Below are 11,456 nucleotides of genomic sequence, written 5' to 3'. Positions count from 1 at the left end.
AGCGCGGACTACGGGCCTCTCTTGTTGGACCCTAGCGCTCCTCTCCGCCCACTGGCCCTGCTTACTACCGCCTCGTCCAGGCGCGGGGCTGGGGTACACTACTCCCCTTTTCGCGTCTCCACGGTGTCTGCAAGGTCGTCCTGCGCTACCGAGGCCGCCCTTAGCCCCGCCTCTCCACAGTCCAGTTTCCGACTCGGTTAGGCTTCGCCACCTGCGACTCCACCCCCACCCCCCCACCGCTGAGCGTTCTCCCCACTCTCTTGCGGGCAGCAAGCGACGCCTCTTCCAGGGTAGGCCGGGCCCACGTCCATGCCCTTGCCGCAGTTCACCTCCCAGCCAGCCCCCACTTCCTTTCGCGGAGCGCCGGCCTTCCGGCTAGGCTCCTTTCTAATTGGCTGGCTGGAAGCTTCCTCGGGACTCGGCCGTTCGGAGGGCGCGACAGCGGCCTCTCTAGACGCCGCCCGTAGGTCTGGCCTCGCTCTTTGGACTGCGAGCTCTCTATGCTGTTGGCGACGACATGTGGCGCCTCCCGGGACTCCTGGGCAGAGGTAGGGGGGCGTCGGAGCCGCGCGTCGAGAAGCAGCTGAAACTCCGAACTGGAGAAGGGCGGGCGGGAGGACTGAGCCGAAGTCTGAGCGGGCTGGGTTAAAGCTGAGGAAAGGCGGGGCCCACGGGGGCGGGGCTACGCCCGCTGGTCAGGGGCTGCTGGAATTTGAGGTGTGAATGGGGCTCGTGGGGAAGAGGGTGGAGCTTAGGGCCACGGAGATGGGTGGGGCTATCTAAAGGGGGAGGGGTCAAATGGCTGGTGTTCCGAATTCGTGAAAGGTGGGTAGTGGCCAATGGAGTGCGGAACCAATGAAAAGAGGCAAGATTTAGAGTCAGGGCGCTACAAACATTGAGCGAGAGTTTGCGTAGGAATGTCTGGTAATTTCATAATGGTGGTTGTCAGCCCTGGGAGGACATCAGAGTCACCCGGGGAGCATTTTCAGAATATGCCCTGGATGATCCTGGTTTATTGGCCTGGGTGGCACCTCAGAAACTGTACTAGGCAAAAGATTCCCACTTATGTCCTTGTTTAAGAACTTACGCAGTAGCAGATGCCAGTGATTCCTGGGTTCCAGGAGTGGGGCTCTGTCAAGGAACAGAGGGAAGATTGGTGGGGCCGTTCATGTTGAGATGATTGATCTTTGTTATTATACATAGCTCTTCCCCGTCTGCTGGGACCCGGCTTCCGGGGGCTGACTCCAAAGTCTACCAACCCAAATGAGCCTCAGGCTGCCTCCTCCACTCTGCTGGTCCCTGTCCCCAGCTTTGACAGGTGAGATATTACCATTCCGTCACCCATCCCTTCCCCTTACCCCCTACTCCTTCCACTTGGGATATAACTTGATGGCTTTTCTTGCCTCATCTAGGTCAGGCCCCCATGGCCCAGGCCCAGGCACGAACAGGGGCCCAAGGTCTCATGGATGGAAGGATGCCTTCCAGTGGATGTCTGCCCGTGTCTCCCCAAACACCTTGTGGGATGCCATATCATGGGTAAGGCTTCCCAGCTCTGTCCTTGACCTTCTGTGTGGATGAGAATGATCCTGCATGGTAATAAAGCCTAGAAACAAGAGCTAGGGCATCATTGTCCCCACACTCAAAATGTGAGTAACCCATGTCATTGGAGCATATTTGGGGGAGATATTGCGGCTCCTCTTCCCCTCTGCCCTATTTCTCCTTTCATTCAGTAAACATTTATTTAACACCTTCTCTGAGCCAGGCATTTTTGTTAGGCACTTGTCACACAGCTGAGAACAAGGTAGATGTTATCAATGAATAATACTAAATAGCTAACATGTTATATATTAATGTAGAATATTATGTATGCATTATCTTGTTTAATCCTTATAAAAATCTTGCGAGGGAAATATAATCTCTGTTTTATAGATAAGGGAACTCAGGCTCTGGACCTTTAGGTAACATGCTTAAGGCCATACAGCTCTTAAGTAGAGAAACCAGGTTTATTTTGGAGCTCATGCTCTTAGCTACCATGCTCTACAGATTGGTTGCTATACTTAGTGTGGCTTTGTAAAAGCACCTAGTACAGATCCCAGTACAGAACAATAAATATTTGTTGACTCTGATGTATAAAGTTAGGTGCTCAATAGTGAACATTAGGTACAAGAAGGCAGAATCTTTGTCATCCAGGTTCTGTACACATCACTCTCATTTCTGTCACATCTCATCCCTGTCACTTTCATGCTGTGTGCTTTAGGCAAGACTTGACTTCCCCGAGCATCAGTTGTCTTATCTGTAAATTGGTGTCATCAGCGGAATGGAGCCTGGAATGTCTCCATGGTAGGGCCACTTCTCTCTGGTGCTGTGGACTAGGGGTATAACATACTTTGGAGAGGGGAGCATTTTCTCATTTTGTCAAAGATCTGAGCCCTAGAGCTATTCTACAGTGAATCCTTCTAGAATCTGGGCTTGGATTCTGGGGGTCCTGATGCTGTCCCTCAGCTGTGTCACTGTTGCCCTTGTGAAAGGGTACGAGCTGTCCCAGTATTCTGGATACACGTCTCTGTTATTTACATGCTGGCATCTTCTCTTCCTTCCGGCCTCAGCTCACACATCACGCCTACAGAGAGGCTATCCTTAATGCCCTATTTTGTCAGACCTCCGTCTTATGCTCTGTGTAAACTCCTGATTTCTTTCTTTTTTTTTTTTTTTTTTTTACATTTAGCATAATTTGTTGTTGTTATATTTATTTCTCTGTGTACGTGAATTTTGTCTTTCTCCCTCAGTGAAGATATAAAGTCCGTAAGGACAGAGACGTGACTATCATCTTTCCCAGTGTACCCAGTGCCTGTTGTAATAAACAGGTATTTGGGTGTGGACAGGAAGGGGCAGGGAAAACCAAGCAGTCTCTGAGCTAGGAGCTAGCTTAGGTTTTCCACACACCTGTCAGAGAAGAGATACCTTCAACAAGCCTGTATGTGTGAATGTGTCTGTGGTGGGGTGGCTTGGTCAGAGAGAAAGGAAGAGTTGTGCCTCAGGCCAGAGAAAGAGAATGAACTTGATGGTGAGCCCTGACCTGTCACTGCATTTGTGGCCAAGCCCCAGCTTACCACATTATCTTTTTGCCTGCTTAGACTTTATTCATTCACTCCTTATGCATGTAATAAATACATGTGTGTATTTATTAGTGCTACATCTTAGCCTTCTTCTAGGCTCCAGGGATACGTGGGTGAACAAAACAGACATGATTCCTGTCCTCATGGTGCTTAGAGACTAACAGGAGAGACAGACCTTAGCTAAATAATTGTCGAGGTGATTACTTAAGTACCAGTGTGATCAGGGCTCTACCAGGCAAGTTTGGGCACCGGGAGGGTATTAGTTGGCCTCAGCCAGGAGTCAGGAAAGGCTTCCCAAGGAAGTGGCGTTTGAGCTGAAGGGTGAGACTGAAGGAGGTAACTGGTGCAAAGCTGGGTCCCCAGTGTGCTGTCTTTCCCAGGGCACTCTGGCCGTGCTGGCACTGCAGCTGGCAAGGCAGATCCACTTCCAGTCGTCCCTGCCAGCAGGACCTCGACAAGCAGAGCACTGCTCTTGGCGCAGACCCCTGGACTGTTTCCTCTCATCTCCCTTGTGGCATCCGCGCTCCTGTGAGTTTTCAGTCCCAGGGACAGGAGGGCTAGGCTGGGAGTTTTTCTAGGCCAGGAAGCATCTCTGGACACACCTCAGGAAAAGAGCCATCAGCAGCTCCTTGCCTTTCCTATCTGAAGTCAGAGGAAGGGGAATGTGAGGAAGTTCTACCCACCCAGGGTGCGGACCACCCCTGCCCCTCACTGTCCTCCCATGTCCGTCCCTCCCCTTCCATGAAGGGAGCCCCACAGGGATCGAGGCTGCTTTAGATCTTGGGTGTGGCTTCCTGCTTACCTTTCACCCATGACCCTTCAGGTCATTCTCTGGTCAGTCATTCATTACTAAGTGAATCTTCTTTGAATAATTACTATGTACCATGGTACACAGGCGATGCAACCCAGGGGTTAAGGCCCTGGAGTTAGTGTCAGGGTTCAGGCCCCATAGCTGGTGCATACTAGTCTTGTGTCCCTGAACAAGTCACTTTTAACTCCCCCATGCCTCAATTTTTTCATCCATAAGATGGGATGATAATAAAACCCACGTCATAGGTCTCTTGGGAGGATTAAATGAGTTAATACCTGTCAACGAGTTAGAACAGTGCCTGGCACACAGTAAGTACCCAGTAAGTATTAGTTTAAGGTCTTGTCCTTATGCTTATAACATTATCAATATTACTATCAAATAGAGTGCCATGTGTCGGGGCTACAGCTGTGAGTGAGGTAGATGCCTCCTTGCCACTGGAAGAATTCAGGCAAATGAAGCACTTATACCTAGGGCAGGAGATCAGCATAAATGTAGGCCCCTCTTGACCCCAGCAAAGGAATTGGAGGAGGAGGTGGAGGTGTGTGAAGGAGGAAATTCCACATTCTTCCCCCGAACCTCAGGGAACACTCAGTCGAGCCTGAGCAGACTGAGCTGATCCCCTTCTGATGTGACTACTCTTACTGGGTCTTTCCAGCACTCCGGAGGCACATTCTCCCCAGCTCTGATGGCCCAGCTCCCAGGCACACTGGCCTTAGGGAACCCAGGCTGGGCCAGGAAGACCCCTCCACTCAGCCTGAGAACCTCTCTTCATACAGCTCCGTGAGGGCATCTGGTCTTCAGGGTCTCTCTGAAGAAGGTATGTTTTCACCACCTAGAGTCAGCCAGAGGTAGAGGGGGTGGGGACTGGGCAGATGGACATTTGTTGCTGCTTATGCCACATAAGGAAATTGTCATTCCTGTGAGGGCCCGTGCTTTCTGGGGCCCTTTGAATGATTTTGATTCCTGGTGGTGGTGCTGGCCAGAGGGGCCAGGGAGACTGGGGCAGTGGGAGAAAAGGAGAAACCACACTTTCTCCTTTACCCTGGCTGGGTGTCACCCATTTCCCTTGCAGACCCTAGTGATCTCGGCTTCCTGCATGCCAGCAGTAGCTTCAGATCCGGGGCAAAGCCAGCCCAGCCTGTGCCCACCGGACAAAAGCAGGTATGGTTCAGATGTGGCCTCCAGACCCTCAGCACATTCCCCTGGGCAGGTTGCAGTGTGAGTGAACCCTCCCATGATGAGTCTTTATATTTCTTCCCCAGGAACAAGATAAATCAAAAACTCTTTCCCTCGAGGAGGCTGTGACTTCCATTCAGCAGCTCTTCCAGCTCAGTGTTTCCATTGCTTTCAACTTCCTGGGTAACTGGGTGGACCTTGCATCAAGGCAGGCGGATGGGAGAACGGAAAGGGTATGGGGTTGGTCAAACAGAGTTAGGGCAGGGAGTGGTTTAAATTGAGAGAATTTATCTTCTCCCGGGTAGGTAGACTAGACCTGGCATGGTGGCACAGTGGTGTCAGGGACCCATCCTCATGATTCTGCCATTCTTAAAACTGACTTCTGTCTCAAGGTCCTGTTTGGCTATTGCAGCTTTCTTTCTGGAAGGGGATAGGTGGGAAAGCTAAAGGACTACTCCTTCCCCACCTAGAAAGTTGCACAAATCAGTGTCCAGGATGTAGGCCTCTGACCACACCTGGTCACAGAGGAGCCTGGGAAATGTAGTCTCTAGCTGAATGTCCATGTGCTTACCTGAACATTCTGTTACTGTGTAAGAAGCAGAAGAGAAATCTGGGAGGATACCTTGCGTTTTCTGACACGTTTAGGTGAGAAGAGACTCCTAAGGTCTGGAGCAGGCTCTCAAATGCACAGACAGGAACTCTTACCCACGTCTGGAGACTCTAGATGTCCCTCCACCATTTGTTCTGTTCTCTGCAGTGACTTGGCTTAAGTTTCAGGCCTTTTAATGCAGCGACCCAGACTGCCAACAGCATCTGTTGGAGTGTATTGGGCAGATGCATGAGAAGGTGGGCTTCTTTCAGCACAAAGCTGTTAAGCATTCACCTTTTCTAGGCCCTATTTTAGGTGTCAGGGATACAGTGATTCATGAGACAGAGTTCTTACTGTCATGGAGCTGACGTGTGAATTGAGGGGGAGAAGAATAAAACATTGCCAAATAAATAAAAAAGAATTTCAGATGATGGTGAATGTTAGAATTGTAAACAGGGGAATGTGTCAGTGACTCGGGGAAGGAGCAGCTTTTGATTTGGAAGTCCTCACTGATGGGAAGAACTCTGTGCCAAGACCTGACTGACAAAAACAAGCCAGTCTTGTTTCTGTATAGAGAAATAGCTTTCCAAACAGGGGGAACAGCTAGTACAAAGGTCCTGGGGCAGTATTGAGTTTTGCTTGTGAAAGGAATAAAAGAAAGGTGAGTGTGGCTGCAACTTAGAAATCACCAGGAGAGTAGAAACAGATGAAGTGAGAGAAGGAGGAAGGGGCTAGGTTAGGCAAGGCCTTCTGAGCCACTGTGGAGTGTGGATTTTCTAAGGGAGATCAGAAGCCATTGGAGGGTTTTACAGTGGAAGAGGAGGAGGGCAGTCACATGATCTGATGTACTTTTTCAGATTTCTCTGGCTGTCGTGTGGACAAATGTGGAGTGCAGGCATGCCAGAGGAAACAGGAGACTGGGTTGGAGCTGTTACTGATGGCATAGCAAAGCGTCATGGTGGCTTGGTCTAGGTTAGAGGCAGAGGGGACAGAGAAGAGAGATGGATCGAGGAGCCAGTGTGGACAATGGGGACAGGGGTGGGATCCTTTGCCCTCTTGAGTCTTCTCAAGGGCAGAGGGCTCTGTGCATCCTGGACAGCAAATTTTCAGGCAGCAGGGAGGTAACTTTAATTCACTGCTGGCTGAATGGAACCTGGCTTCTACCTCATTAGCTTTTTGTGATTTTGATGGGCCGACAGTCTCTTCTGAGGATTTTCTTGCCCATTCCTTCATTCATATATTCATTTATTCAGCAATGCTAAGCAGTGTGGCAGAACACAAAGGGAGCACAAGCCATCATCATATTTTGCATTTGTATAGAGCTTTCACCCTATGCGAAGTTATTTCTTCTACATTCTTTTTCTGCTTCTGCCTCCAGGATTTTGCAGTCTAATTGAGGAGACAGGGCTTGTACTCTGGAAACAGTTTAGTTCATGGAAAAAGGCTTGTATACTGAGTAAAAACCAAAAGAGTGTTTGAAGCCTGAGTGTGGTCTGAAGCTTCCAGAGCAGAGGCAGAATGGGAAAGTCTGATGGTGGAGGCAGAAAGATAGCCCAGGGAGGAGAGACAACTTGAGCAAAGGTTTGAGTTGGGACTTGGCTGTGCCCAGCCCCGTCTGTGTTTTCTGTTTGCTCATTTGTTTGGATGATAAAACGGAACGTGGGTTTTGCTGTCCGGACACACCTGAGTTCAGGTCACAGCTGTCTTACTTTCTCTCTCTCACGGTTTCCTCCTAAAGCAGGATTAACAGTATCAGCTGTTATCAATTCGATCTAGTTCATTACAAGCAGCCTAAGCCCACTCTGGCTAACTTAACACAAAAGGAATCTACTGGGATCTGTTGATCTGCCAAATCTCAGGACAGGAATAGAGAAGGTCCGGGGATCCAGGCGGCAGTAACTGAGGGACAGTGTCTTCAGAGTTTTGCTGTCAGAATAAACCTGCAAAAGCTATTTTCTCTCCTGCCTCAACCAGATCAGGATTCAGATTCCTGAGTGAGGGACTTACTGGTTGGGAAGAGCATAGCACAACGATTGATAGCACTGGGCAGCGGGGAGGAGGGCTGCTCTCCAAGGAAAACTGGGGTGCTGGTACCAAGTGGAGGATGTTGTATAGGAGGGCAGAACCCACTGATGTCTCTGGCAAACCAGTGAAATATTTGGAGGCTGGAAACATATGCAGAGTGTCTAGCACAAAAAAGAAAGGAAGCAGCTTATGAGGATCTGGGCAAGGATGTGGGGAGGTTCACAGAGGAAGTTGTGTTTACACTCTGTGCTTTCTTACAGGGACAGAGAACATGAGGAATGGGGACTACACGGCAGCCTTTTCCTACTTCCAGAAAGCAGCAGACCGTGGCTACAGCAAAGCACAGTACAATGTGGGCTTGTGTCATGAGCATGGCAGAGGCACCCCCAGGGACCTTGGCAAGGTACTGCACCTCCTCTTTGTCCCCAGGCCTGTCTCCTGAGCTGCCCTGCCCAAAGTTGACCTCCAGAAATGAGCGGCAGGAGGGCTTGGGGAGAGTTCACCTTCTCTCTCCCAGCCATGAGGGAAAAAGAAGACAGAAGCTTCTAACTTGCAGGAATTTAGATTCAGAAGGAGGCCAGGGACCTTGTCTTTTTTCTTTGCAGCTGTATCCTCAGGACCTAGAACCTTACCTTGATGAATGGATTAATTCATTGTAAAAATGTAGGATAAGTACGCAAAGATGTTATATATATATAAGAATGTACTTTTCTTAGAATTGTATATGATGGCAAAAAAAAAAAAGGGAAAGCAACTTGAAGTTATTCAATAGTAAGTTGGTTAATAATATCTATGTGGGCCTTAAAAAATGATGCACCAAGGGCAGCTGGGTGGCTCATTTGGTTGAACATATGACTCTTGATTTTGGCTCAGGTCATGATTTCACGGTTCCTGAGTTTGAGCTCCATGCCAGGCTCTGTGCTGTGATTCTCTCTCTCCTTCTCTAGCTGCTCCTGCCCTGGTCTCTCAAAATAAGTAAATATTTTTAAAAAATGATGCACTAGATCTATGTTTACTGGCAGGGAAAGATATTCATAGTGTACTGTTAAATGGAAAAATAGATTACAAAAGTGTGAATGTTCTCTCTCTCTCACTGTTTCTCCCTATACACACACACATACACACATTTATATGTATATGTGTGTGTGCGTGTATATGTGTACATGTATAAATACACATATATGTGGGAAGAAATTTGCAAAGCTGTAAAGTAAAAGTGAACAGAGAATGATCTTTAGGAGGCAGGATTGGGGGGGGATTTTATGTTTCTATTTTTGGTTTATCTGTATTTTGAAATTTTGGCTTATCTATTTTCTGATGAATCTGTAATGATGATGTATTATTTAATTAAAATAGTTTTTACAAATTTCGCTCAAAGAGAAGGCTGGCTTGCAGAGGTATCAGTTGATTAGGTGTCTCTCCCTTTGTCCCAGGCAGTTCTTTTTTACCAGCTGGCTGCCAGCCAGGGTCACCGCCTGGCTCAGTACCGTTACGCCAGGTGCCTGTTGCAAGGCCCAGCCTCCACTTGGGATCCTGAGTGCCAGAGGGCAGTGTCCATGCTTAAGCAGGCTGCACACTCGGGCTTGAGAGAGGTGAGCGCCCAGGGTAGGGGTGGGGAGTCTCTCCTGGGCTCCTAGAGTATGCGGGGCCTGAAAGTGATGGAAATGCCTTTTTCCTTCCTCCTGAACCACAGGCTCAAGCTTTCCTCGGGGTGCTTTTCACCAAGGAGCCACACCTGGATGAGCAGAGAGCTGTGAAATACCTTTGGCTTGCGGCCAACAATGGGGTATGGGATTGCCAGTGTCCACACATGTTGGGGATCGAGTCTGCTGAAAGAGGAAATCTTGGAACTGGTACCAGGCTCTGCTGCGCATAGGAGAGGGTTGACAGGAACGCTGGGCCAGCTTCAGGTCTTAACTGTTGCTGACTTACTGTGTGACCCTTGGGCAGGTCTAGTGGGGCCCTGGAGTTGGCTGACAGCAATCTGTGAGAGCTGTTGGTAGTTTAAAATCAGCTGTGGGTGGAGTATTTGCACCACAGAAATGACTGCATGCTCCAGAGCAAGGCCTGTTTCACTGCAGAGTCAGTTGCTACCCTTACCAGCATATTCCTGAGCCGGTCACTTCTTGTTCTCCTCATCTGGAAAATTGCGATGGAATGACTGCCTCACCTGTCGACTGCTTCACGGGTGTTGTTGTGAGGATCAAAATCTAACTGAGGTAGCAGGTGTGTGAGTGCTTGGTCAGTTGAGCACAGAGAAGGTGCACCCTCCTGGACGGTGCAGTTTGGGGAAGTCAGAAGACACTGCACAGTTTCAGGGGTTGCAGGTGTCTGGGGGCCTTGGCATCCAGGCTGCAGGACCGTGAGTTTGTTCCCCAGAGTGTTAGTTTCATGGGGTGTTTATAATAGGAAGGAAAACATGGTCAGATGGGTTTGGGAAATGCTGCACTGAACAGGTGTCTTCAGTGCAGGTGATCTCAAAGCTTCACCTCAGTGTGAATCACCAAAAAGGCGTCTGTGGTTTGCTGTATTCCTGAAATGTACTTGAACAGGACTTTTTTGGGCACTCCGTGCTGAAAGATCAGGAGTAGTGGATTAAAGCAAGCCATGTGCATGTACTGGAATTTCCCTGCACTGGGGCTTCTGATTCTCGGTGTATTCTGGCCAACACAGTGGTACCTGATTGGACTCTTGGGCATCAGAATACTTTTTTGTTTTTACTCTGTTACCTGTAGTAGCTTTCAGAAGGGGACCAGTGTCACCAACTAGTACTGCCTCTGTGCCTGCCTTCCTTGATGGAGTCCCAGCTCTATCTCGGGCTGAGTGTGCTTCACTGTCTCATGTGCTAGACATGCCTGAGGGCACCTTGGTCCACTTCGGTCAGGACACTGGGAGAAATGCACAGAGGGTGTTGGGCACGGTCCTGACACACACATCCACCCCTCGGGAGTAATTGTGTCTTTGTAGGTTTGTACTGAGCAGTGTTGCAGGGTGGCTGTTTTGGCCTTAGGAATGTGCAGCGCTGTGTTCTAAGCTGGTCTACAGTCATGAGTCCACCATATTTATTACATAGACTTTGCCCTGCAAGTTACAGAAACTCTCTCAAGAAATTGGACTCTGGAAATTAGAAGAGAAATGAGACCATGGTTGGGAATCAACAGAGTTGTTTTTTTTTGTTTTTTTTTTTTTTTTTTTTTGTTTTTTTTTTTTACTAATTTTATTGTTATTATTACTGTTATTTGTTTTTTTTTTTTAATTTATATATGAAATTTATTGTCAAATTGGTTTCCATACAACACCCAGTGCTCATCCCAAAAGGTGCCCTCCTCAATACCCATCACCCACCCTCTCCTCCCTCCCACCCCCCATCAACCCTCAGTTTGCTCTCAGTTCTCAACAGTCTCTTATGCTTTGGCTCTCTCCCACTCTAACCTCTTTTTTTTTTTTTTTCCTTCCCCTCCCCCATGGGTTCCTGTTAAGTTTCTCAGGATCCACATAAGAGTGAAACCATATGGTATCTGTCTTTCTCTGTATGGCTTATTTCACTTAGCATCACACTCTCCAGTTCCATCCACGTTGCTACAAAAGGCCATATTTCATTTTTTCTCATTGCCACGTAGTATTCCATTGTGTATATAAACCACAATTTCTTTATCCATTCATCAGTTGATGGACATTTAGGCTCTTTCCATAATTTGGCTATTGTTGAGAGTGCTGCTATGAACATTGGGGTACAAGT

The 11,456-nt window shown here is 48.5% G+C and overlaps 1 protein-coding gene across 3 annotated transcripts in view; it reads left to right on the top strand.

Moving 5' to 3' along the window:
* Positions 1 to 371: 371 nt before the first annotated feature.
* DELE1 (DAP3 binding cell death enhancer 1) overlaps positions 372 to 11,456 on the top strand; it is a 17,574-nt gene continuing 6,489 nt past the window's right edge. The window contains exons 1-10 of one of the 3 annotated variants that reach the window (XM_040454278.1): positions 372 to 548; positions 1,204 to 1,318; positions 1,413 to 1,536; positions 3,497 to 3,644; positions 4,583 to 4,744; positions 5,000 to 5,088; positions 5,190 to 5,286; positions 7,978 to 8,120; positions 9,151 to 9,309; positions 9,411 to 9,503. In XM_040454278.1, coding sequence (XP_040310212.1) covers positions 518 to 548; positions 1,204 to 1,318; positions 1,413 to 1,536; positions 3,497 to 3,644; positions 4,583 to 4,744; positions 5,000 to 5,088; positions 5,190 to 5,286; positions 7,978 to 8,120; positions 9,151 to 9,309; positions 9,411 to 9,503 — 1,161 coding nt within the window. In that variant the 5' untranslated portion in view covers positions 372 to 517. The remainder of the gene's footprint in view (positions 549 to 1,203; positions 1,319 to 1,412; positions 1,537 to 3,496; positions 3,645 to 4,582; positions 4,745 to 4,999; positions 5,089 to 5,189; positions 5,287 to 7,977; positions 8,121 to 9,150; positions 9,310 to 9,410; positions 9,504 to 11,456) is intronic. The other 2 variants (XM_040454270.1, XM_040454288.1) reach the window with 2 other exon arrangements.

Source organism: Herpailurus yagouaroundi, unplaced genomic scaffold, assembly GCF_014898765.1.
Source record: "Herpailurus yagouaroundi ecotype Mexico unplaced genomic scaffold, PumYag 29, whole genome shotgun sequence".
Lineage (NCBI taxonomy): Eukaryota > Metazoa > Chordata > Mammalia > Carnivora > Felidae > Herpailurus > Herpailurus yagouaroundi.
This window is presented reverse-complemented; position numbering and strand designations above follow the sequence as displayed.